The sequence below is a fragment of the Odontesthes bonariensis genome, chromosome 5, assembly GCF_027942865.1.
Source record: "Odontesthes bonariensis isolate fOdoBon6 chromosome 5, fOdoBon6.hap1, whole genome shotgun sequence".
Lineage (NCBI taxonomy): Eukaryota > Metazoa > Chordata > Actinopteri > Atheriniformes > Atherinopsidae > Odontesthes > Odontesthes bonariensis.
The window spans coordinates 25,037,242-25,064,709 of record NC_134510.1 but is presented as its reverse complement, the minus strand read 5'-3'; the positions used below and the strand labels follow the sequence as shown (position 1 = coordinate 25,064,709).

General features: G+C 43.2%; 1 protein-coding gene across 1 annotated transcript in view; it reads right to left on the bottom strand.

Moving 5' to 3' along the window:
* Positions 1-23,572, bottom strand: part of adamtsl4 (ADAMTS-like 4) — a 42,929-nt gene extending 19,357 nt beyond the window's left edge. The window contains exons 1-4 of the mRNA XM_075465606.1: positions 23,164-23,572; positions 21,704-21,767; positions 18,313-18,896; positions 15,224-15,929 (exon numbers count right to left, since the gene is read on the bottom strand). Of these exons, the coding sequence (XP_075321721.1) occupies positions 15,224-15,929; positions 18,313-18,896; positions 21,704-21,767; positions 23,164-23,186 (1,377 nt within the window). The 5' untranslated portion in view covers positions 23,187-23,572. The remainder of the gene's footprint in view (positions 1-15,223; positions 15,930-18,312; positions 18,897-21,703; positions 21,768-23,163) is intronic.
* Positions 23,573-27,468: the final 3,896 nt, after the last annotated feature.

Sequence of the window (27,468 nt, the reverse complement as noted above, 5' to 3'; positions counted from 1 at the left end):
CACTCACTCTCACACGTGGAGTCTTCATGCTGCTCTGGGCAGCAACGAGTGTATTACAGCCATATGGAAATGATAGATTTTTTTGGAAAAGACTGCTCACATAAATCCGCTGTGACTTTCAGTGCATGACCACAGAGTGCGAGTGGCTGTGTGAGCACGTGTACAGGCGTGTGTGCGTGAGCAACCAGGGCTCATTCAAGAGGAGTCCTCGTGGAGCCATTGAGGGGGAAAAGTTCTGGGATACCTGCGCAGAAACGACTGCCTAAATACCAGGCTGACATGACTCTGCTGGGTTAAGCTGCACTGAATATAACTCACGGAGCTGGGACGTTGTCCCCACACATACACTCTTTTGCAGAAACACAAGAAACTTTAGTACATTTACCATTAAACGGTACTGTATCTACTGTACGTCACCACATTTCAGAGTAAGAAAGAAAGCATAGAGAGATCAGGGAATTATTAGATATGAAATGAGTGCTTCTGAAAATATTTTGGCTCATGATAGTGTCTAACAGAATCACCAAAGAGTTATTTCCCTCAGATGGTTTCATTTAAAATAAAATCCTCCAAAGTGGATTTGGACTGGGTGTGCAGTCGAGGACGCTTACACTGCTTTAACACCATAAGTCATGCGTTTAAATGGGTTTTTAAAAACCACTACACCTACTAAAACAAGCCAATTACCAACTTATCAATTAAATCCCTAAATCCTCATTGCCATTAGTAGTGTATTTACCCTTACTGAGGGCTACAACAAACACAGAATTTAGGTCAAGTCTAGTAACGCTTCCTCCCCGGAGGCAAGCCTGCTACAACAACACGAAGGGGTCTATCCTTCTACAATCGCTGATAATCAAAACCTTCTGAGCTAATTCGGTTGGTTTATTAGTTTTGATTGGATGGCTGAAGCCAGACGCACACAGTGGGACTGAGAGTGAGCTTCAGCTATATTGTTTCAGAGCCGCTATGTTCAGCCATTCATTTAAAGGTAGTTTCTCACTCTTGCACCCATGGGCGCACATCGTCCTCATAGCATGTGTGCCTAGGTCTTCCATCACCAACCCAGAGCCTGTAAATCCTCATGACTACTGCATTTATTTGATTCTTTTAATGCGGGTCTGACTGTTAACAGGTAGTTTGACCAGTGTAAAAGACTTTAGAAAGGAGTACAGACATCAGAAGTATTTGGAGTAAACTTTCATTTTACAAAAACTTAGTAGAAGTTTTCACTTGATTTTTTTTCAAAAAAGAAAATCCTTCATGTTGGAACATGAAGGCTGGGTGAGCCGACATGAAAAAATCCTTTAGAAGTTCACCAAAACATCAAAAGTTCCAAGAAAAAGACTCAAGACAAAAATCAATACTAGTTTGTAATTCAAAATGCGGCTGAACACGTCTAGTAAGTGTTGATAAATCCTGCACATCAGCTTTGAGGAACTTTAACCTATTCCTCTGCAAAGAATGACCTCAACTCTGGGTTGTTGGAGGTATTCCTCACATGAACTGCTTACTTAAGATTCTTCCACATCATTACCATTGATTTAGGGTCAGGACTTTGACACGGCCATTGAACCATTCTTTTTTCTTTGGGTTTCTCTTCACATTCAGCTCAGAATGAACTGTTCCATCAATAGCCCTTTTTACATATCGATTATGCCTTATCTGCGAAAAAAGTTGTCCTCGTTAACCCGCTGCTGTTCCTCTTTGGTGACTCGAGCATGCCGAACAGAAGTGGCCCAGACCTGCATAGGTGTGTGTTTACACACACATTTAGTCTGTTTCCCCTCTGTTAGTTGAGACATAGAGGCGTACCCCCCCCATGCCACCTCTGTACTTTCATACATGACACATATATACAATGAAGGCACATCAACACCAGCATAAGTGAGAGGACCTCATGACTGCAAGCTGTCTTGGCCCAGATGCAGCAGAATAGGTCAAAACCATGATACCGCCACCACTGTGCTTTACAGAGGTCTGTTTGGATTCCTTGCTGAAATTTAGGCCTGAAAAATGTTTAAAGTGATCGAAGAAAAGTTATGAACACTTTCACTACTGCAGACATATTCAGCTTTATCAGGTATTACTAACCATGGGAAGCCACTGCATGATGAGTTAAAAGCCCACAGCTGGCTTCAACACACACACACACACACAATGGCATGCCGCACACAGAGCTCTCAGATTTCCTTACGACTCTAATCTCTGTCAGCTCCACAATCTTCTTGTCTTTCTCTCCTTCTTTGATTCGTTCTTATCCTCCTTTAGTTTAGTTTTTTTTTTTACGGACCTCTCCTTACTGACGCAGCTGTCGCAAACAGCTGGGCATTTCCCAGTTACTCATCTGGGGAGCCAAGAGCAAAGGAATCATCAAGTTTCTACACACACACCCAGTCAAACTGAAGCACAGGTCGACTGTTCCCATGTGAACCAGCCTCGGTGACAAAGTGTAACTAAAAGCCTCACATGGATAAAAATTCAGCAGATGCACTTACTGAGTCTGGTCACGCTGCATTGATCTCTTTCAGGGTGTTGTGTGTGTGTGTGTGTGTGTGTGTAGGAATATATGTGGCTGTCATGTCACAAAAACTCTAAAAACGATCATCAGGTGTGAAACCAGCTCGTGAAACTTTATGTGGCACAATTTGCCACAGTTTCATGCTCTTAAAACAGACTGATTCCTAAATTACTTAAAGGGGATTTGTTTCAACCTGGTGGAAACCTTCTTAATGGAGAGCGTGCAAGCAGATCCTTGAAGGTCAGTGCACGTATGTGACCTGATGTTTTCAAACAACCGTGTAAATCTACCCTGATGTGTGTGTTAAATGTGGTTGGTAATGGCTCTAAATATTTCCCCTGGACATAAATATGTTGAGCCTTTTGAAAGAGGATCGTTTCTGTTTTACGTGTGCACGTGTGTGCGCACGTAAGACCGTAAACAATAAGTGGACAGCAACCCTGAACAGGCACATGCATGCAAGAGAGCGTGTGCAGCTGTGGGACGCTACAGCAGGGGGAAAATGTGAGACGGAGCTTCCATAACAGGCAAAGAATGAACGTAAAAACGAAAAGAAAGAATGCAAGAAAACGTCAAGTGTGCGCATTCATGCATGTGCATCACAGCAGCGCTACGGTGTGAGTGAATTCTCCTCCCAAGAGAGTTTAGGGTGTGTAAAAACATGGGGAGGCTAATGGACTAAGTGGAGAGAAGACGGGGGGGGGGGGGTAAAAACAGACGGGAGAAGATGTGTTCGCTTATGTTTCAGAGTTCTGCAGGAGAATTTGCATGTTATTGTAAGGACTTGTATCCAGTGAGGGCTTGTTGAGGGGTCTTCATAACCACCAAGGCAAGCATGAAAAGACAGTGGGGGGAGGGGTGGAGAGAAAAGACAGAGTCCAATAGAAGAGCACTCAGAGAGCGGCACTCCACCAATACAAGCGATCAATTTTCCAGATCCAAACACAGTGGATCTAAACCAAAAAAAAAAATTCATCTGTGGTTTGGCTGTTGCAGCGTCACATACGAGACTAATTAGTATGAAATGCACAAACAGTAAAAATTGGATTGATTTCTAATCAAACAAAAGAGAAGAACAAAGTGGATGGGAAAAACAGAGCACAATTATGATTGGCCTTTTGTGGCTCTCATGTCTTTGTGTCGCCAGTGTGGCTCTCCTGTAAAAAAGATCATTAATCAAAGGGGTTGAGAAAAATTATAACTTTGTTTACTCTTAGTACACAGCTTACTGCTCCTTTCTGTTATGCTGAGGACTGCACAGCGGCACAGAGGCTGTAAATATGTTTAATGACTGTAGCTAAGAGCATAAAGCCATGTGTACTTGGTTATCTAAGGAAAAGCAAAGTTAAATTCACGGTGAGAGCGACTTCCTCTCACCTTGCTCTCAGCAGCTAATGCTGACCTTCAATGATATTTATGGGAGTGAATATTTTGTCTGTGTGACAGTTCAGCCTAAAAAGACACCATTTAACAACCAAACACTTATGTCTCTGCAGTTTAATGACGCACAAACATCGCAGCACTGATGAGGGTAGCTATCAAGTCTCGCTGAAGTCAGCAGTTGACATTAAAAACCGGTTGAACTGTAACATCAGTAGCACTGCAGATCGATTGAGACAAGGGTCAGTGTAACAGGTTTCATGCTTTTACTGTCTTGTTTCCACAGCAACAACACCGCACTGACCACAGATGCACCTGTTAATCAGCTTTGTATGCTCAGGCATTGTTCCATGATGGTCATTTAAAAAATGAACAGAATCAGAATAATCGGATTTATCTGTCTGCCTCTAACGTTCTATATTTTTGTAGAAATATGACAAAAAACATCTCGGATGTTTGCGCAGTTCGATGAGGAAATAATCTAATATTCCATATCTGATAGTTGTGAAAGTATGTGAACCTTTATACTTAGCATTCAGGTGTTTCCAATCAATGAGATGACAGTCATGTGTGAGTGGGTATGAGTGATCTATCACGGCTGATCTTCTTAACACATGTCTGTGGAAATGGATTTTGGCATGACAAAAGGATTCCAGAAAAAGAACTGCCGATGCTCCCAATCCTGGAAAAATATTACAAATCTTTGATAAAGAGTTTGACTCTTGCACCAGCCCTCAGTCAGACAGAATGAGGTGGTGAAATATTTTGATAATATCGGCCTCAGGAGTGGTCAACGGCCGCACCTGAGAAATGATAGGCTTGTATAACATCCTGAAAGGTTACTTCAAAGCAACTAAAGGCATCTCTGACATTGGCTAATACTAATATTCATTAATCCACCACCAAGAGAACACTGAAAAGCAATGATGGGAATAGTAGGGCTGCAACCTCGAGATCATGAGGCTAAGTCAGCCAGAAGGCTGTTGGATTAAAAAGAGAAACATTTTGTTTGAAGGAAGAGGAAGGCTGCAATCCCGCATAAACCAACCATAATATAACCAATGGTTTATGAAAACTGAATTTCTGATGTATCTGCCAAACTGGGAGCAGCGAGTCACAAAAAAGGAAAAGAGGGGTGAAGATGAAAGATGGATGGAAGAACAGAGCAGGTGAAAGAAAAGCAAAAGCAGGTGGCGAAAGAGAGACAGTCAGTGTGTTTGCACGGGAGCTGTGAATGTTGTAGATGTGTTTTACTGTCAGAGGTGGGGGGGTTGCAGAAGTCTGTGTCTAATATACGAGAGCATGTGAAGCGGGGGGGTTACTGCCCGACGGTGCACAAACACAAACAGAAATGCCACACACGTAACCACACATGGTCCTGATCACACAAAACACTCTTCCGTGAAACGCAAACACACCCAGCAGAAAAAAAAACAGTGATGTGTGTGGAGGACCCATTCATCTCACGAATGTTTCCGCAGGGAAAGCCCAGGTGACGAGTCGCTGTTATTCCCCGTGCGAGTTTACGCCTGCACAGCTGGCCATATCATCATACAGGTTAAGGCTAGCCGGTCATTCCTCAAGGATTACTGCAGCGCTTCGCAGACAAAACAACTGACCGCTGGCCCCTGCAGCCATAAATCAACAGGCGGCAGGGCTAATCCATGACATGTTAATGTAGCCTCAGTGATTAACATTCTCTAGCTAATCTTGTGCTGGAGGCCGTGCGTCTATAGTTTGCAGGGCACCACCCAGCTTTCAGCCTCGACCCCAGAGGGGAAGTCAGGAGTCCTCCAGAGGAAACTCTGCTCATCGATCAAGAGCGGGCAACGTGTGAAAGGGTGGAGCACAATGAGCAACATCCCTGCGGTTCTCAGGAGAAATATGAGCCTCGAAACAGCTCAACTGTTCAAGGAAAAGTCTGTAAAAAGACAATTCAAGGAAAATAAGTGCAACAACCACAAACTCAATACATAAGAACTTAGGTGACAATATTTCCACGCAGCAGTGTTTCACATCATGAAACCATAGTGATACCCTGAGAGCTAGAAGTGTGAACGGCTACGCTTTTTCGTTCTCCGGACTCTTTCATTAATGATTCCCAATAACGACACTTAATCTGTTGAAAGAGCCTTTGGTGTAAACATTAACAGTTTACCTTTGAACCCCTCCAGCGTAATAAGCTGACAACTCCTTAGTCAACACGACTTCTTCTGCAAACTGGATCTGAAAATCAGTTTTATACATATATGAATACACTCGTAGTTTTTGTGATATATATATGTATGACATATACCTATTATACCCTATTTGTGACTGAGTAAAACTGCTGCCTAACTGTACTAAGACACTTATGAAGAAAAAAATTGAGCTTCAGCATCTAGTCAGCAGGATTAACTTTTCTTTCACAACTGTATGTTGAACACAAGGCTGGTTGGCTTAGGTTTTCCTGACATTGAGAAAGGGCAGGCACTTCAAATTAGTCAAAAAGAATACTAGCAGGCGATTGGATGAGACATCCGTCCACCCCAGTTGGGGGTAAACTTAAATCGGTCAGATGAATAAAGCACTAGAAGCAGAACCAGAAGGTGGACTGGTTCAAGTTTTTGGGATTTGACTGTACGAATCTGTTGAAGGTAAAGCTGAGTTCAAAGACTGACACACGGGGAAACAGCGTGCCCAAAACTATCCGAAAGCCACAAGAGTTTGTGTGAGAACCTCCCCAGCTGGGAAATTATCAGGCCACATCTAAGATTCATTTTCTGACATTGTTTAGATAAGCTAATGACAGGCTGACTCTAACTCCCATTTATCCACATGATGTGAATCCCTCTTCCCATTTGTGAATATGTATGTCACACAAAGTAGAAGCCCATTTCTTTCCCCTCCTCCACACTGGGGGCCCCTGTGCCGTGACAAGCCGTATTTATTAGGCAAATACGGCTTGCTGGAGCCATCGCTGAAGGTTTCCAACATTTTGGCACATTCACTATAGTTATACTGCTATAACTGAAATGGATGTGGCGTTTATTGAGGTTCATTTCTGTTGCGTCAGATTTGCTACAGTTGTAATTGAGACTTTTTTAATTAGGTTCAATAACGTTAGAGATTTTCAGATGTGACCCTTTGGACTGGTGATGAAGACAATGAGACTTGTTTTTAAGTCATTCTCACAGGCGTCTCTTCTCTGTAGAATCCAGCTCAGCTCATTTTGGCCTTTCTGACTGGATTTGAGGATGAGTTTTCAGGAAAAAAGGACATTACAAAAAAAGGATGATTAGTTCAGAGCTTATGGGTTTGCTCATTAAGGCCTGGGGGGCCCTCTACACACTGGATTACGAATACCTGTGTTCTGCATCAGGTTTTAATGGGTTAAATAATACTGAGAAATAAGGACAGAGTGAGAATTGACATTAGACAGACTGGCAGAGATGAAAAGAAGCATGAAAGAAATATTTGTGGGAAACTCAAAGCACACGTGAGCTCAAATAAACACACTGTAAAAGCAGCACCTGGTCTTTGCAGAAAAGCAGGTACTTCTGCTTGTTAAAGCACTAAAGCCTGTAAAGTACAGATCAGTCTAAATGAGTCCACGTGGTTTGTGTGTGTGTGTGTGTGTGTGTGTGTGTCACAATCCAGCACATCTGGGCCTGTTTGTCACTTAAAAACAGCAGTAAACACATCAGACTGTAGAGCTGAGGAGCGTGGCTCCACTCTGATAGTCCTAATAATATATTTCCTGTGTACCAACGCCTTTGTAATGACAGGCTGTGATTAGATTGGATCATCTGACTCTCACTGCAGCAGCCTGAAGACACGCAAGTGAGTCAGCTAAGTTAAAACATAAACTCCTCAGGTTTTGACTTCAGTCTCCTGTGCAACAAAGGTATTACTCACACTATTTAGCAATGCTACAGAGTGTTTTTGGAGGTATCGTCTGCTCCTCGGTTCCAGATCAGGTGGATGAGGCACAGTTCAGAAGTCCTCCACTTATACACTATCGCTAGTTTAAATCAATCCAGAAAATGTGTCGAAAGGCATTCTGGGAGTGAAGTTCTCCCTGAAGAAGAATGTCTTATTTTAAAGATAATGATCTGAATACACATCAAAGTTTTATTACAAAACTTACTTAAGTTCTTCCTCTGTCTACACTTAAATCTCTGAATCAAATTTCCTCTGAAACGTCCTGTGAGGCTCTTTCCTTGGCACAGGGATATATTAGCATGTAATTGGTGACTGTGTGCTGATCCAATTTGATAAGAGCCTGCAGTTTTCCTCCTTGGTTGTTACAGCCACAACAACCTCCACAGATGAACAGGGTGGAGTAGACAGGAGCAGTAGTAATTTAATGATTCTGGTGGTTGGTTAATTGTGGCAATCAGCTTCTGATCATTCTGTGGCTGCAGCTCCTCGAGTGTAAAGATCATCAGCTTTTTTTTACTTCGCCCACTGTCGGCAAGATACATCATTCAAAGGTGTCACTTTGAGCTCTCGTTTTGATCTGCTTCTAACTTTTTAAATGGTTATGAAGAGCCTCCCTGGTGATATTGGTAGAGAAAATATGAATTACATGGCCACAGTAAAGATTGCCACATGATTTCTAACTTACGAGTGAATAATGGGCAGGAACATGATAACTGAGCTGTGGTTGATGTTAGCTTCTGTTAAGTTCCACTGGTTTTGGCCATGTAAGGTCACAAGATGTGTGGGATCTGTTTACTTGCTACACTGAGCAAACAGGAGGGAACATTTGAATTGATTTGATTTGATTTGATTTAATTTCAAACTTGGGATGATTAGATGATGTCCTGCAATCTGTTGCAGTTAACCACTCATCAGAAATAAAAGATACCTTATTTGGCTGCATGGGCTGAAACGGCAACATTAAAGGGATAGTTCGCCTCTTTTGACATGAAGCTGTATGACATCCCATACTAGCAATATCGTTTATGAACATTGACTCACCCCCCACTGCGTACTCTGAGCTGAGTTCCGGCCTCGTTTTGGTGATACGAAGGGAGAGAAAATAGCGCCAAGCGATTGTGAGGTCTGACTTTTTCCTTGAGAACGATTTTGTGATGCAAATGTATTACTCTTTTGAACGCATATTGTTTTGAGAAGCAAAACGCTTTATTTTTTTAAACCCCAGCCAACTAGCTGGACTACTTTCGTCAACGCCAAAACGAGGCCGGAACTCGGCTCACAGTACGCAGTAGGGGGTAAAAAATGTTCATAAACGATATTGCTAGTATGGGATGTCATACAGCTTCATGTCAGAAGAGGCGAACTATCCCTTTAATAAGACAGGAGCTGGAAGTGCCTGGAACAGTGTTTGACTACCGGAGGATGAATGAATAATGCCTGAAGAACCAGAGCAACACAGCAAAAAGCGTTTTTTCCCCTCTGCCATGTATCCTGTATCCACTTGGGGCTGAGTAGTTTTTTCAGGTCTTTCCAGGTCCTGCTTGATGGAGTCAAGAACTTGCAGATTGTTTGTGTTTTTTCTCCTGGAGCTAATGGAGCCGGGCATTTAACTGTATTTTATTTAAAATGATGATTTTGAATTGTTTTTTTTTTACAAGGCAATTGAGTTAAAACAATTATTTTTCTGCTTTCCAGGGCAACAGGATGTGCAAGAAATTCATTCAACCCTCTCCTTTACAGCTGTGCATGTTCACTTTTCCCTCATTAAAATCCACTTTCCACCAGGCTGTGTCATGTTAGTTCAGCTCAAGCCAAGTTGACGGAAAGAGAGCCTTTGGGCTTACTAGATCTATCTCGACAAAGTGAAGGTCGCAACAAGGTTTACTCCCCCCAACCTCCCTTTTCCGCGTAAGATCATTTGAGTCCACCGTTCATGCCCGCGGACCTCCCCTACAGCTGATGGGGATCAGTCCTTTAACCATGTAGCTTTGCCTTTCATCTTTCAGATATACCATAGCATTGTTAACTTTATCCAGTGTGGCAATAAAATACAAAGTTACCTCATAGTTCATTAATCCATTTTCTATACCTGCTTAATCCAATTTAGGGTCGCGTGGGGGGGTGGGGCTTATCCCAGCTGTCGTTGGGCAAGAGGCAGGGTTCACCCTGGACAGGTCGCCAGTCCCTCACAGGGGCCACACAGAGACAAGCAAGACACTCACACTCACTCCTTAGGACAATGAAACTAACTGTGAGGAAGCCGGAGCACACGGAGAGAACCCGCAAACATCCCCACCACACCACCGTGCAGCCCCACCTCATAGTTTCCTCATTTAAAGAAAAAGCAGTAAACTTAGTATCTCCCTCCCAAGGCTTAAGAACTTGTGGTCATGCAAGAATATTTGTCAGAGGAGGAGAGGAGCTCTGAATAACAAAGAGCTCAATGAGGGTTCAAAAAATATAGATATAATAAAGGTGCCATTCCTATCTTCTAGCTTCTGCCTTTTGGATTATGGATTGTGGGCGCTGGGCAGTAAGAAGTCAAAGTTCAGAGAGAATTAAACAATGAAAATGTGATATTTTGAGCAGTGAGACATGTCTCCCCTGCATCCTGTGTCTGATGGCATCCATTTTATTAGGTCATGTTAAAGTCTCACTTGTTCTTGTCAAGGCATTCGCTGTTAGTAATTCTGAGTAAATATTTACTCTGAGGAGTTGGACAGAAAATGAAGCCGGGATGAGAGCTTATACAGCCATCAAAACACAGTGCGAAAGACTTCAGAGAAGAAATGTCTGCTTCAAGCTGATTTCTCTTTTCAAGCTGATTCCACCTTTTCCTCTCCTGGACCTCTGACAGAACTTGTAACTTCTGTTGTTACATTTTTCTTGTGCTCCCTCACACACAAATGCTTTTCCAAACCTGCCTTTGTCTTCACGCAGGATCTTTTTCCCTCCATCCCACTCTGTCTGATGCTGCTGCCCACCATCCATCTCTCCTGTCTCCTCCACTAACAACTCTCCTTGTCCTCTCAAGCACACTTAAACATTCTCTGTTTCTCCGTTGCCTTGCTTTCCCTTTGCCCTTTCACCACCCCCCACTACTGTGTGCAGATTTTCTAAAAACAGTACTCTCTTTCACTAGTACTTAACTACGTCACTTCCTCTACCACCCTGCGCTTATACACACACATCACACACTCATCCACACATGCACATTCACCTTTTGCCCTTCTCATTTCCTCTGTCCCTCTCCTGGTTCCCCGTTTCTGTAATGCAACAGTAAAAACGCGCTCATACACAGAGCCCATCACACTTGTGATGGGCCTCAGGCACGCCGTGTTATGATAAACACACCTAATAGATAATAGGATGTGTCACACTCAGTCTGGCTCACTCCCTAAATCACTCACACACACATATTGAGTACATACAAGCCTGGGCAAAGTCCTACATTCACCACTTGAAACCTATTTTGAAGACATATAAAACCAAGAGTCGACTGCAGGAGCAAACAAGGCTAAAGCAGAGGTTAATGTTGGGTAAATATGTAAGCCAATGAGTCAGGCTCAGCCATCACAGGACTGCTATTAGCACCGCTGGCACAAAAAGAGCATGTATCCTGCCAGCTACTAAATCTGCTTTTAACATAGGGACGACCAAACACAGCAGGACTCAGACAGACTGAAAGAAAGAACAACTCAACATCAAGAGGGGCTGGCAAATTATCTACAGAGAGAAAAGTCAAGAGCTTACAAGTGCCAACCTGGCTCCAACTTCAAGTGTCTACTTCCACTTGATTAGAGGACGACGTGGATGAGCTGTGTGAGGAGCAAAAATATGTTCGCGTGTAGGTGTGCGCGTGTGTGGTATTTGTTAAACCCCATCTTATCATCTCCTCCTTCGCTCTGACTTAAGATAGACCTGCAGCAAAATCCCCCACGGGAATAAATAAACCACTCACATGTCACCCTGGGTATTTTTGTCTCCCTGATTTGAGCTGCATGCCTCGTTCTGTTGAGTTAACTTATCTGTGCATCCAACACGGGTAAGTTTAGTTTTTATCTGAGAGAATGGTCAAAATGATCACCTCAAGAAAAAAAAACGCAAAACATGTCAAATGCGGATGCGCAAGTGTGGAATGAGATCAAAATGTTGTCTACAACTTTCATTTAAAGACAGTCCAATCAGAGGGGAATGCAGCTGAAGGTGAGCTGGTGGACTAATAATAGGCGTTCTACCACTGCAGGAATTTGGGGTCGGGGTGAGGCGGTATGAGCGTTTACAGAAATAAACCCATTCTGGTGCAGAATCAATGGAACCCACGAGGTGACAAATCTTATATTTGCTGCAGCTTTGATTTAGTCATCACAAAAACAGAGGAAAAAGTGGAGGGACACAAGTTGCTTAGTGGCAGAAGTATTCCAACCGTCTACGTCTGTACAAGTCTCAACACAGCTTACAAAACTGCTGCAGTCCTGAATGAGAAATCCCAGTAGTTTGGTCCCTCTCACCGATATAGCATTGTTACATTATATACATCGTTAAGATTACTTATAGTCTTATGTCACTACAAACCCAATTGTGTCAAATGTAAACAAGACAGAATGGAAGGATTTGAAACTGAAAACATTCATTTTGAAAGTGAGACATTTTTTTGCTATTTCATGAAAATCATCAGCCCATCTTGAACTTGATGGCAGCAACACTTCCCAAAAAAAGTTTGGACAGGAGCAACAAAAAGCTGGAAAAGTAAGTGGTACTAAAGAGAAACATCTGGAGGGACATGTTGATGTTGCGTTCAATACACTTAACTGACAACAAATCAGTAACATGATAGATTATTAAAAAAAAAAGCAAACTGGAGAGACAGACTCCCAGAAGACGGGCAGAGTTTCAGCAATCTGCAACAAACTGTGTCCGCAAATTCTTCAGCAATTTGACAATAATGTTGCTCAACTTACAAAGACAAAGACTTTGAATATTATGTCATCTACAGTACAAAATATCACGGAAAGAGTCAGAATCTGGAGACAATTCTGTGTGCAACAGACATGGCAAAAAAATCAATGCTGGATAGCTATGATCTTTGGGTCCAAGTTACAGCTCTGCCTTGCAAAGAAAAAGCCAAATGTGAACATGATCTAGAAACACGGCTGTCTTCTCTGAGCCAAAACTCATTTAAAATGTATTGAGGCAAAAAGGAAAAATGTTCTGTGGTCAAATGAATAGAAACGTGAAATTCTTTTCGTGGACGCCGTGTTCTCTGGACTCAAGATTAGAGGAACCATCCAGCTTCCTACCAGCATTCAGTTCAAAATCCTGCATCTCTGATGGTATGTGGGTGCATTAGTACCTATGGAAGTGGCAACTTACACATCTGGAAACTCACCATCAGTGGTGACAGTTATATACAGATTTTAGAGCAACACATGCTCCAGGTGACATCTTTTTCATGGAAGGCCTTGAGTATTTCTGCAAGGTAGTGCTAAATCACATACTGCATCTATTACAACAGCATGGCTCCATAGTAGAAGAGTCTGGGTGCTGGACTGACCTGCCGGCATTTGGCTCATCGTGAAATGCAAAATATGTCAAAGAAGATCCAGGACTGTTGAGCTGCTAGAATCCTATATGAGACCAAAAATCCTCTCCGAAAGGTTCAGAAACTGGTCTCCTCAGTTCCCAGACATTTACAGACTGCTGTTAAAAAAAGGAGGGATGCTACACAGTATATCGCCCTGTCCCAAGGCCTTCAAATTCAAGATCAAAAAATATTTTTCATGGAATAATGAAACGTCTCACTTTCAACATTTGATGTGTTTTCTGTGTTACATTTTGACCAAAATATTAGTTTATGAGATGCGTAAATCATTGCATTCAGTTCTTATTTACATCTTTTCCAGTGTCCCAACACATTTGGAATTGAGGTTGTAGTATTTGTAGGTTGATTTTTCAGAAACCTGCTTTGCAAACAGCTGTTTTGCCACTAAACTAAACTGACTAGTCAGTCAGATGTCGATCCAGAAGACACTACAAGTGCAAGCAGACAAGTCCACCACGAGTCCAACTCAACAACACTCAGGTTCAGCCATTAACTGGTTTGAAGCAGATAAAACAGGCTGTGCACTGGCAGAGGTTGCTCCTAGTTGTGATTCAGTAAAATAAGCCGTTTTTCGGAACCGCACAACAAACCACGAGGAGGCAAAATGCAATAACAAGTGCAGTGGACGACCACAAGAAGGAAATGGAGGGAACTCTGCAGGTATTCTGAGATATTATCTCTTTTCAGTAAGTTGAGTTTATTGTGTGCAGGCTCAGGAACCAGAAACAGCTGGTGAATCGTGTCAATTCAATCTTTGTCAGGTCAGACTTAGCTCACAAAACACCTCAAAGGAGTCTCAAAAAACTTTTTTGAACATAAGTGGAAGTTTTCTCAATGTTTACCATTTTAATCCATCATCAAATCGTAAATCAAAAATGGCAACGGGGAACCAGCTCCAGGCACTTTCTGGCCAAAGTAAGGCAACGCAAAGAATGCATTCCAGCTTAAAATATATGACTTTCCGCATGATGTCACTCTAATAAAGAAAGAAGATACCAAATAAAGAATGAAGATACCAAATAAAGAGCATCACTGAGAAACACCCGACCAATTACTGTGGGGTTGTAAAACTTTACCCACAACATTGAGAATAAACCCCACATTGTAATTCCATCTCAGTGCATCCTGATTCACTGAGAGGTCGACTACAGGTCGCACGTGTGCATTGAGGTTTTAGTCGGCCCATCTCACACAACCAGCCTGCATGTTTGGCTGCTCTCTGTGGCAGCACGTACAGACTCTTAGCTCCCGATAAAGCTCTCACTGTGCTGCACGAAGACGTATGGAGCAGGTCACAACCCCAATCATCACTGCAGTCCGCCAGCCAGTCACAGTACACACACACATACATGCACAGCCACACACAGGTCCTGGTTCATAATCACAGTGTATATGCAATCACTCGGAAGGATACCGAGTGCAGACACTAGTGCTCAGGAATGTGTATAGCTTCATAACGGAGATGTGTGCTCTGGCTGTGACCCCCCCCCCCCCAGTGCACGCACACCTTGAAGCACTGGCAGGCAGTTTCCATGCGAATGCTCAAAGACAACCAGCCAGTGTTGGAGCTGGGGAATGATCTACCAATCAAATAAACTCTCCTGACCTTCAGCTCCTCAGTTTACGGCTGCCTAACTGCTCCCTTCAACACATGGCCCACATATAAATCAAGCATGACTGCAGGTCGAATAAATCAGAGGTGAGCACAGGACAAAGATTAATACAATTAAAAAGCAAATTGAGTGCAATATTTTTTTTTTTTTTGGCTTTTAGATGGAATTTTGAAACAGTCTTACCTGTGAGAAGCACCTGCGGTACTCCTTTTCCGGCCCGGAGCATCTGTACACCTGAGGAGATTGCCCGCCTCCATGCCCACCTGACTCAACTCCCAGGTGCGAAAGGTGTGGATGCTGTAAAGGGTAGATGTTGCCTGCAGGTGGAGCTTGGGGGCTGAAGCCCGGCTGGAGCTCTCTGTCTCTGTGCCCGGCGCTGGGGCGGTGGAGAGGAGATGAAAAAGGTAAAGCGCTGCCAGAGGAATGTGGTTGCGAGAGAGGAGCTATGGGAGGCGGCGGGGCGGTGACGGAGTTCCAATCAAATCGCCGACGGTTACTGAAGACAGAGAGTGACGGAGAGCGCGAGGATTGGCGTCGGGATATGACTCTGCTCCTTCCGTGCTCCGCCTGGGTGTGTGAGGGTCTGTCCGAATGTCGGTATGGGATGGCAGGAGTGGTGGCGGCTGCGGGTCCCTCCTCAGCAGCAGGTGTCTCCCTGATATCCTGCTCTCCCTTCTCGTCGGTCCTCCTTGCTTCCCCATCTTCTTCATCACTCCCCCTCTCTTCCTCTTCTTTCCCGCCGTTCATTGTGTCGTTTTCAGCGGCATCTAATCCGAGAGCGTCGTCAGTGCTGTTAGCAGTGTGGCGAGCTTGGCGGTTGGGACGATGCAATGGTAGAGAGAAGGGAACCTTGCCGTACCCAAACTGACCCGGGCGGATGCTGGAAGACCTGCGGGTTAAAAGAAAATGGGAAAAACAGAGACAGCGAATATTTAGAAGAGAAGATTTACAGCTGGATTTACAGAGAGCAGAAAGGCAGGATAAGCTCATTCTAAACAACGTGGGGCCCAGCAGACTGGGGTGAGAGGGCAGAGTGATGTAGTGCCTATGTAAATGACAAAAAACAGAAATAATGATGTAATAACAGCCGATGCCAGAGGCCGAGATGGGCACAACTCCAACGCCCAATGCTCAAACCATCATAACAAACCCTCTAATGCTTAAACAATGTCAACACTTTAACTAATGGCACTTGAATGAATCCTCTGTGGGACTCGGAGAAGCCATTCCCAGAGATCACTTTATCCTTGTATTTTGAGACGAGATACAAATCTTTTCTTTGTCTGTGAAGAATGTTGCAGCTTCTGTTTATCCATAACAAACCTCTGTTGCTACTGCCAGCAAGGCAAAAGTCACTTCCTTTTATGACAAATGCCTTTTCCTTGAAAAGGAGAACTTGAGGTGTTAACCAAGGCACAAGTAGAAGTTTCCATTGACTAAGTTGAAATATTAGTTGAAATATTTCTTTGTGGCACCAATTCCTGATGGAACCATATGTTGATTATAAATGTGAGCCAATATATCTTTTATGTACTGAAATGTATGTTTTCTAATAGATAACATACGGGAGGATAACTGATTAATTAGTCTGTTTATCCACCAGTCATCAGACTTGGACATAATAACTGTAAATAGTCTCACAGTATAAACACAGTCTGCAGTCTTTGTAGAAAGACGTTGCTGACGCTCAGCCTACAATACTTTCAATTAAAGCACCCAACAAACAAAACTTTTACATTTGCATGCCTAAACATTAACTTGGGAAACAATTCTTTAGAAAGTCAAAGGGGAATTGTGCATTTTTGGGTTTGTGTTGGCAGCACTTCATAATTTTCCCCCAACAATAGAAACAAATTTCCTCTAAATCCCTTTTTAAGCTTTTCGTACAGTGAGCTAACGCAGTCGGTCTCCTTCACTGATTGGAAAAGTTGTGCACAGTCTGGAGGAAACTTTAATATTGCCAACATTAGATAGGTTATATTATAAAATACCAGGTAATTCAATTCTAATTGGTTGATTGTCATTTTAAAGGTTGTTCCCTTCCATACAGTAAGATATTCAAGGGAGTACAAGTCAGTAACAAATTATATACAAGGTGCATTAAATCAAGCCCTAAATACGTACTTTTTTTGTTATATGTCAAAACGAATATTATTGCGTTGCTGTTCTCTTAACAATGTTACAAAGTTCTTTACAAGTAGAGATAGGGCAAGCTGCAGTCGGTCAGAAGAATGTTCTGACCTATTTTTAAGACTGCAGAGATAAAAAATGCCTTTTAGGTATGAGACTCTGCCAAAGGCTTTTACAGGGAGTGACATTTTAAAGAGGGATTTAAAAGTGAGGAGAGACTTATGCCCGATCCCAGTTACTCTACTCGTCCGTGTGGTCGTCTAGTCCAAAGGGCCTCCAACGCTACAGTTTGAAGGGCTGGACGATGACTTCCATTTAAACCGTGACAAAAAAAAAAAACAGGCTTGATCCCAATTCTAAGCCTCTGCAAACGTGAGATGTCTGAGTTCAGTGGGCAGAAAGCTCCATAAAACGGGGGCTTTAATAGAAAATAAAACCAAAAGATCTCTCATTGTTTCTGACCTGAGAATAGTTAGCAGGGTGCCGTCTTCTGATCTCAATGATTGGGAGAGCAAAACCAGGTCAATAGGTCAGTGATTTAAAGAATTTATGGCTTTCAAAGTGAGCAGTTAAATTTTGAAATCAATATAAGATTTAGATGCGAGCACAGAGGTGACGTGTTTCTGCTTTTTAGTCCGGGTAAGGAGTCTAGCTGCAGCATTTTAAATTAACTGAAGTAAATGGAGGAGCCCTGACTGACATGAATTATGTGAACTCCAGTAGTCAAAACAAGACAAGAAATTAATTATTTGTATGTCAGACCTAATCTTTGACATTGTCTTGACATGTTTGATTTGGGCATTAAAAGTGAGGATAGAATCAAACAATTACCCAGTAGACTGGGTGATGTTATCTGACAGACTGCAGATTAGAACAAACAGGACTGAAGGAATCTGAAATAAACCTTAACTTATCATCGCCTAATTTTTCTCCCACAAGCTGATATCATAATATAATTGCAATATAATTCTGATATTTGAAACTGAAAAGTTAACATTACATCAGATGAAATCTTATATTTTCTGAGCCACAGACTTCCTGTTCCACAGAGCATTTAGTTACACAGAGAAATGTTGCCTTTCAGTCTGGTCTTTGATGACGAGTCAGATTAGTTTGCTTTCCAATCCTCTGATGTCACTCACCTCCTTGAAAGCGAACCCTCCCGACCGGCGGAGACTGAGCGTCTGCTCCCACCTCCTCCGCCTCTCACTGCTCCTGGATTGGTCGGCCTCCTGATGACCCGTGCGGGCTGGTTGTAGCCATGTGAAGGTGTGTGGTAGGGAGATCGGTAAGCAGACCCAGGGTCCTGATTGGCTGGGGAGAATTCTGGATTGTAAAAAGGCGGCGAGCGATTGGTTTGTCCTGGGACAGGAGGCCCTTCTCCTCCAGAGGGCGTATTCCGATACAAGGAGAGTCCTGGGTTATTGTTGCTGGGGATCGATGGAGAACGATAAGATGGGTACTGCCCAGGGTAGCGAGGAGGGTAGTAAGGGTTCACGGGTGAGATAACAGGACCCCTGATGCTCCCGGGCAGATAACCTGCCCAGTTCGGTGGGGAGTGGGAGAGGGGCGGGGTTTGGGGAGGTGGAGGGGGTAAACACTTCCTGGTCCTCTGTGAGACGCCAACACCGCAGGTTTGAGAGCATTCTGACCACTCCTCCCATACAGACCACACCCCCTCCACAGGCTCTGACTCAAACACCTGTCTTGACCTTCGAGCTGCCGCCTAGGACCCACAAACATCAACAAACACACACAAAAACAGGAAATAATTAATGATCTATACATAACAATGTAACCTTTTACTGTTCAGGCTCCCAACTCAAAGTGAAAGTGAACAGCAGGGTGATGAGTATGTCCTTGGTTTGGGCTGCAATAAGTTCTGGTTTATTTCTTTGGTTAACTGAGTAAAATATGGTCTAAAGATGTTGGTAAAACAAAAGCTAAACACTGTAAAGCATCGAAAACACTTCAGGAAACCAGAAAATGATCACATTTCATAAAGCGGACCCACTGATATGTTTGCCATTTAAAAAAAAAGATGAGATTTTTAATGATAATTCATCTTTATGCAAAGTAAGATGTATTAAGCCAGCACCTCAGTACTGCTGAGAGGTCTATGAAAGTTTTTTATATTTGCGATGCCCATCAGGACATGAAAGAAAGAAAAAAAAGAGTTCAGGGCACCTGGTATAATCCAGCAGATAATTCTTGCGTTTGATTCTCGCTGGGATTTCTGAGCATCGAGTTCCTCTTTAAATCTTACAATTCTTGACACAAAAAAATAGTCAGCAAAGATTAGCTGAAAAAAAAAAGAAGCATTACATAAAAAAAGCTTTAAAAAAGCATTACAGAAGCTAAGAGTACTTTATTTGTATTTCCCTACAGTTCTGCTGTGCTGACTGTAGCCCAAACTTTGTTGTAAAAATAATGAAAACTGCAAGCTTTGGCAACATTTTAAAGAAGTACTTAAACTAGTAAAAACGTTGCATTTCCAAAATCCAAAATCTCTGCAGGGACTTATTTCTCCACAGTGCACTGACGAGCTGCAGTCTCGTGAGTTTCCTTTCTCTGAAGCCAAAATATAAATCCTAACTCTTCGTACTCGGTCGGGCTTAGGAGACTCTGTCACCTGCCAGCAGCTTCAGAGCAGCTGGATAAATTCACTGGAGCTGGTGTCATACGAGCGCACCGCAGAAACAGCAAGATCACGGCTGACCCGGCTGTGCATTTTATGTTTGTGTATATAAGTATGTGTGACTGCTTGTATGTGGGTGCCAGTTGAGACTTTGATGTGTTCCTCTGTGGTCGTAGATAAATGTTTCTCCTCTCATTTCATAACTGAAGCACTGCCCTGGTTGGCAGAGCGGCAAACATGCGAGCCGAACAAAAGTTTCCATTGAGAAAGAACCAAAACATAAATCTCTGCTCCACTTCCCTTCCCTCTCTTTGAAAGCTTGTAAATGTGTGTGTGTGTGTTTGTGTACATAGGTGGAAATGAGCAAGTAAACCTACAGTACAAACTGTTTGTGGATGGGAGAGAGAGAACAGGTGTAACCCGCTAACTTGTGTTTTTCTGCATGTGCCTGCATGCTCAGATTTAGTGCTGTCCAATTTGCCACCATATTATATGGGTTCCGATCACTGTCCGGGGGTAAAACAGTGGGAGGGTGTGAGAAAAGGAAAGAGAAAGGGTGAGGGAAGCATCGCGGTGGGGTTGACTGTGTGCGTGCGTGTGTGTGTAGAGGGAAGGTGTGCTGCTTTGTGAAATGAGTGCCATCAAACACACAGCTGCCACATAACTGGGGCCATTAATGAGCTGTGAGCAGTGACCCCGCAGCAGCCACAGCTGACCTGTGGAGCTACTGGTTAAACTCCTGCAACACTGTACTACCAGACCTGCATCAGTCAGGGGTGCAGCTATGAACTCATGGGTCCCCTCTTAAAACATTTTTCAAGAGAGGCGTCACAGTAATGCAACTGTGGGTCCTTTTAAGACTTTCTCCAACACCTGTATTGCAACTAAATAAGTACTAGTGGCTTTCAACCTTACAAGAAACATGAGTTTCATGTGGAAGTTTTTCTCTAATTATTTCAATTTTTTTTATATGAATCAATACTTTTACTGCCAAGCACTACATGTACAATTTCGTCTACCTAATTGCAGAGAACACCAAGTGTCTCCTGCAGAGGAATTAAACAAAATTAGTCCTGAGCATGGGGTATGTGCATGTACAGCAGGGCACAACTGAGGGCAGTCAGACACAACATTCAACTGCGACTGAGCAAAACAAAGAAACGTAAAACGGCATGCGCTTCAGAGGCTCCCAATAAAATCCCTCAAAGCTTCGTGATTTTGAGCATTTTTTTTAGATAAGCTGAAATATCAAATGTTAGGGGCAGAGCGGATTCTTCCTCTTCTTAGGTGCAGGTGTATATCAACTTGAGCCCTGCATGATAAATCGCAATATCATCTGGCAAGGCCAATAAAATGCTAAAATACCTGTGGATTGTTTTAGAAGTGGACAGTTCATCGTACACCTTGTAATAAAATAGTTGCTGCTGGTGTGAAGCATTTTGGTGCTTGATAAGCCTTTAACAGCTTTAGCTGTTGCTCTAACTTAAACAACAAGCCTGAAGCAGCGCCCCTTTGCATGTATTGAGGCCCTGTTTAAGCTGTCAGTAAAATTCAGAGTCACAAAGCTGAAAAGCTGAATAAACGATGATGATATTTGGTGAAAATCTTCAGCTGCTCCTCTTGGACAGCGCATTCTGATAGTCGCAGTGATGGGACTCTTAACGTGAGAGCGATGTAACTCTGGGAGATTCACACTGGATTAGAGTGGTGAAGCGTCACATCATGGAGGAACATTTTCAGGACCAGTCTCTCTTTCAGTGTGCATTTGGGCATGTGAGTGATGCTTTAGGACACACTGGGAAAATCTGAAACTGTCCTTTGACTGCGGCCACCTCTTCACCCCGCTATTGTGACTTTGCTGTCTGTTGACCTAACTTGATGATCTGATGACTCACCTTCCTCTTAGCAGCTTTGGTCATGGAGGTCGTGACCACCACAAAGCCCCACAGCACACAGAGCCTGGCGGGACGAAGAACAGAGGGTGAAAGAAGTGGTAGGGATGAAGGATTTAAAATAACAGCAAGCTGAATAAGGTCATAAACCATATGATTATTCCATGACCTCAACCTAAAACTACTGCAATATATTGTCCATACCCACAGAGACCTCCTTTATTCTCTGTCAACTTTCTTAAACTTTTTTTCAATCAGCATTTAAAAAAAAAAAAAAACAGAAGTGTTGAGTCAACACCCTATCACGTGTTCTAATGACCTAAGCGTACTTCAGCAACCAATTATGCCCATTTCCTTCTCTCTAAAGGCGGCAGGTGGAAAACATCTTCCTTTAAACCCTTTACTTCTATGGTTAAATCGATCAATTTGGGAAATCCTAGAGGGCGCTGACATATAAATGGGTGTAAACATCAAGCGTGTTTTCCCTCCACATGCCTCTCCCTGAGACTGTACACACCCTGAGGACGTGGTTTTTTACACAGTCAACATTTGCTCATAGGCGCAATCAGTCACCATGCTAAATCAACTTGTACAGATAGGTTTTTTATAACTTCTGGAGTCTGGTGAACTGCTTGATGTTAGGAATGGTGTTGGCTCAGTAAGAAAATGATCTTCTGAAGTTGTATTGTTCTTTAAGAAGGTGAAAAATGTTAAATGAATGCACTTGTTTCAGCAAAGGGACAGTCTGTCTAGAAACATCATAAAAAACCTCCATAAAATGTAGACAAGTGCAGTGGAAACAAGTGGAATACCATCTTCCAACTTGCCAAGAAACTAGCCTGAACATGATACCAAGAGACTCGCTTGGGTGGACATTGCAGCGCTCACCACGAGAACCAAACCATCCCCGCAGTCACCAGTCCGCAAGCCACATGTAGGCAGAGTAATTGGTCCCTTCTTCCCAGTGTGGTGCACCGCCGCGGTCTCTGGAAGCTTCCCCACACCAGAGTACACAATTATCCCCGAAAAACACAGACAAAGGTCCCGCACAGCCTGACACAACAGAGCCGCTCAGGCCGAAGTAACGACCCCCTACCCGGCTCCACGTTTCCGCGGCCGCTACAGTGGCACATTTTAGAATAAACTCTGAGCCGCGGGGACAGGCAAGGGGCGAGGGACAGGTTTACATCACAGGAAAACCTCAAGAAATCCGCCCCGAGGAGTAAGAGGGAACTCTTACCTAAAACCAGACGCCTCTTGGTGAATTCCTATCATATATCCTGCACAGAGCCCTGCGCGCAACAAGTAGGCATCGTGCGTAAAAACCAAAAACTTCCCAAGAAAAACAAAACGCCTTTTAGAAATCTATACCACAGTCACAATGAATACCCTGCCTGCCCGCTCAAAGGAGGATGCAAACCCCACATGTGGCGAAGCAGCAGCTGGATAAGTCAAAGTTTTACCTGAGTAGTGAACTGAGCCTCATGCTTCAACAGTTTCCCGCACACTTCTGACGGACAAATACTGATTATTAGTCCAGTTTAGTGATCCGTTCAGGTCCTGAAAGACATGTGATGAAGTCCTGCGAGGGCTTCTTCTGCTCTCACTCTTTCTGTCCCTTTCCTCCTGTCACAGTCACTCCCCGTGATTTCTGCGGTGTGGGAAGTGTTCCGTTTTTTCTCTCTTTCTCTTTCAGTCCCGTTCACTCAACTTTTGTGGGTCCTTATTTCAAACTGCTGTGACGCCTGGCAGCCAGGGGGCCACGGGAGAGACAGAGAGAGAAAGAGGGGGGGAGACAGGAGACACAAAATGGACAGATTACACAACTCTCTCTCGCGCTACCTCTTACGTTCACACACACAAACCATACTCTCCCTCTCTCAGACACTCTCACTCAAACTGTGAGTCCTGACCAAGCGATAATAACTCTCAGAGCCGCTTTCTGGTTGCACAATCCAACAAAATAATGCCTCTTTGTGCTTGGTCACACTGATCAGTCATAATGATCAGAAACAACCATCTGCAGCAGCAACACTGCAGTCGGAGTAGGCTACAACGTATTATGACAATAATATTGTTAAAAACACAAGCTCAAAGTGGAAGATGGTTTTATTTAATGTACATGGATGAAATATAGCCTGTCGGTTTGCGGGAAAATATATATTTTTACATGACACAAACATGTCTGTGTTTTCTCTTAACTGTTTAATCACATTTAAAGGAACCAGCCATGTTCTACCAATTTGGAGCTCAGATAAGCGCACCCAAGAGACAAGCCACTTCTGAGGCTGAATTACAACTCTCCGTGTGTAGCCTATACATGTGTGTGTTTGCGGGGCTGTGAACTCTTCTCAGCTTTGGTTTAAAGCAGATGTGAAAACGGCCAGATGCCAACTTGTTTACATACAGATTGCAATCCATCGACTCCCAAAACGGAGCATGCAGGTCAAACTGCACACAGGGGACAGTGGGGGGTGAATGGTGGCGCAGAGGTGGGGACGACAAAAAAAAGTTTTTCTGAGGGCTTTAAAGGCTTTAGTTGATTTCTCAGGAGCCCGATGCACAGGAAGGACTTCTCTTGGGGTGTTTTAGGCCGTTACAATCTTAACTTTGAACATTTAAACGATTTGAAAAAAACAAAAATACGTCCACAGGATGTACCAAAAAACTTGAATTCATCTAGCTGATTAAAATGATCTGTAGTTGCACAAATAAGGTCTGCTATTTGTCTGCTATCTATTGATACACACAGATTGATTAGATCACTGAGGAACATTGAGTTTTCTTCGTATGACACTATAAAGATTAAAATGGGAAATACTCTGGTGAAAACTGTGGTGTCTGTAAAAAGTTGTGTTTAAATGGAAAAAAAATACTATTTACTCCTTTCGATTATAGCAATTCATTCGTGAATGTTGTTGAAGAGGTTGAACAATCTGTATATTGTAACTCTGGACTCCAGGGCATTTTATTTTAAATGTATTTGCTGCACTTCGCATCTGGTTTACATTACTTTTTGGAGTCTTTTAAGTCCCTGGAGGGCTTGGCATAGTTGCATGACACATGAATAAAAAACATCAACCTCATCACAATGAAAAAAGAAAGGGGGGAGACATCAGATGATGTAAAAAGTAAAGACAAGAGAGGAGGAGCTTTTTATGAAATCAGACTCAAAGTAGCATGTGAAAAGACAGCAAAAGAGATGAGAAATTAATGGAGGAGAAAGGAACAAGAAGAAGAAAAACTGTAGAACCTTGTTGGATAAACTGTGTGAAGCTAAATAACAAACAAAAAAACACCTGGTGGAACATCACACAACTAATTAGGTTACTTGGCAGTAGGTCATATGATTGAAAAGTGAAAAGATTAGGAGAATCTAGAAAGAGGCTGAAAACTGATATTGAATTGTTGTCATCTTCAATCTGTCAGGCATCGCTGAGCAGTCTCTCAGGCAGCACTGCATTAAAAACAGACAGGGTTATGTGGTTAACGTCACCACAGGGGCTCAGGAACACTTCTGAAAACCATTGTTCGAGAACACAGTTGGGACGACACCCCAAATGCAAGTTAAAGCTCTACCATGCACGGAAAACTTATGCAGAAGCACCACTGTCTCCTCTGAGCTCTCTAAAAAATGGACCATTAAGTTGACATCTTTTTCATGGACAGCCGTACTTATTTCCACAACATAATGGCAAACCACATTCTGCATGTACTGCAAGGGCTCTGTAGTAAAGGAGTGGGGGTTCCTGAAATGGCCTGCCAGCAGTCCAGATGTGTCACAGATGAAAACATTTGATTAATTTAGAAAATAAAAATACAGCAAAGGGGGCACTGAACGGTTGAGCAGCTGAAATCATATTTTACCCTTCAAGACTTTAGCAATTTGTATCCTCTGTTTTCCAAAAGACTGAAGCACATCCCACCACTTTCAGAGACAATGAGAAATGATCTTGCTCTCACTAACATTTTCCACCCTACAGCGGAGAGGTGAAATGGTGGAATTGTTAGACTGGCAATGGGAAAAGAGGGCGTGTTCACAGGGACTTACGGTTTAGAACATATTAACACACCCTTGGCTTGAGATGCCCCAGGGTCAGGCTGCTGCTTTTCTTGGACAGGCATCCTACAATATGGCCACAGCGATGGCGACTGAGATTAGGGACTTCAAAGCCAACAAGTGAGGACTAAATCACATCACACAGGGGGCTTAAGATTTGATCTGGCAAAATAAAAGAAGTTGATATAAAAGGCGTCGCAAAAAGATGAGGGCAGATTCCAGAGGGTAAATATGCTTAGACATATATGCAGCAGCTTTTGGTGTGTGTGTTTTGTGTGTGATTAGTGTAATGGATATCTCTGGACTTCTAAGCACCATGTCTATCAGTAACTACAATTAGCCAGAGGTCATTGCCATGGCCACCAGCGGTCCATGACCACTTAGAACCCTTTGCTGTATTCCCTCCTCCTAGTTTCCCCTCTTTCTGACCCCTCCCCCCGTTTTTCCCTCTGGATATCTGTGAAGAAATAACTTCTGTTCTGGCCTGTGGACACACACCAACAACCACAGGACCCTGATTAGCAACATGTCTGTCTCAACAAGTCAACCCAACACCGAGATGTTGGTCTATATGTAGCAGCAGATTAGTTATTTCTCGGCTGGTTGATCTGAGTAATAGCACATTAGATCAGAGTGGCGGTGCCCTGTGGGAATGATAAATCACTCGAAAAACGACTTGCATGTATACACACACCCTGCCCTCCAGAACATACACACGCCCCAGCCTCAGGCCCAGACGCAGCGGTCCTTTTACTGTTAAAGTTAATGAGGCCTCGAGGCTTCTTGAGACCAACTGAGCAGTCAGGGTTAGACCTCTTAAAAGAGTGAAAAAAGGTCAACAAAGTGTGGAAAGCAGGAGACAGGTGGCTCCTGCTCCTGGTCATGTAACGCTCATTTCAAAGTGACAGAGAAAAGAAGGCTGAATGTGCTTTAACAAAAATACATCTTTTCATAAGAGGGAGGGAAAGGTGTCCTCGCCTGGGTTCAAAAGTTTATCAGCTGACTGGATCACAAATAGTCCAAACTGTAACATTTCAGTAACCGATTGGTGTGGAATTCAGTACACACACTGGCGGTGCAGAAAATGGGTCTTAGGCACAGTAAACATCATGACAGCTTTCCACAACATCTTCACTGGGTAAAGGTCAGGACTTTAAAAATAACAGAATTATTTTTACATTTTTTTAGACATTCTTTGGCTGAATATTTGTGCGATTGTGGGCTTAGAGTTGTTGTCTTACTCCACGACCCACTTTCTCTTGCGGTTCAGTTCACAAATACAAATATCCACACTTGTGTTTTCCTTTAGAGTTTGCTTGCGTGATCCAGAAATGATTTTCTGCCAGTGATGGCAAACTTTCCTTGATGCAGCCACATGAATGTGAAACAGATGGAGAATTTTTTATTTATTTTTTTTCTACAGAAGTCTTCTAATTTAAACAACAACCCTTTGTTTTGTTCTTGTCTGTCATTTCTCCAGAACCTTTCTGGCTGGTCTTAGCTGTCTCCGGAGCAACGTTCCCTTTGGAGAACGGTGGCTTTCTGCCTGTGGCCTTGCCGTTCACATCCCCTTTGCTGCTCGGTGTTTCCCTGATGGTCTGCATGGTTGTGAGGTGGTCAGCACTGTCACCTCACAAAGTTCCCTGAGGAACTACCTGGTGCCTGACCCCCCCCCCCCACCGGTCTGGCCCATGTATTTGAAACACAA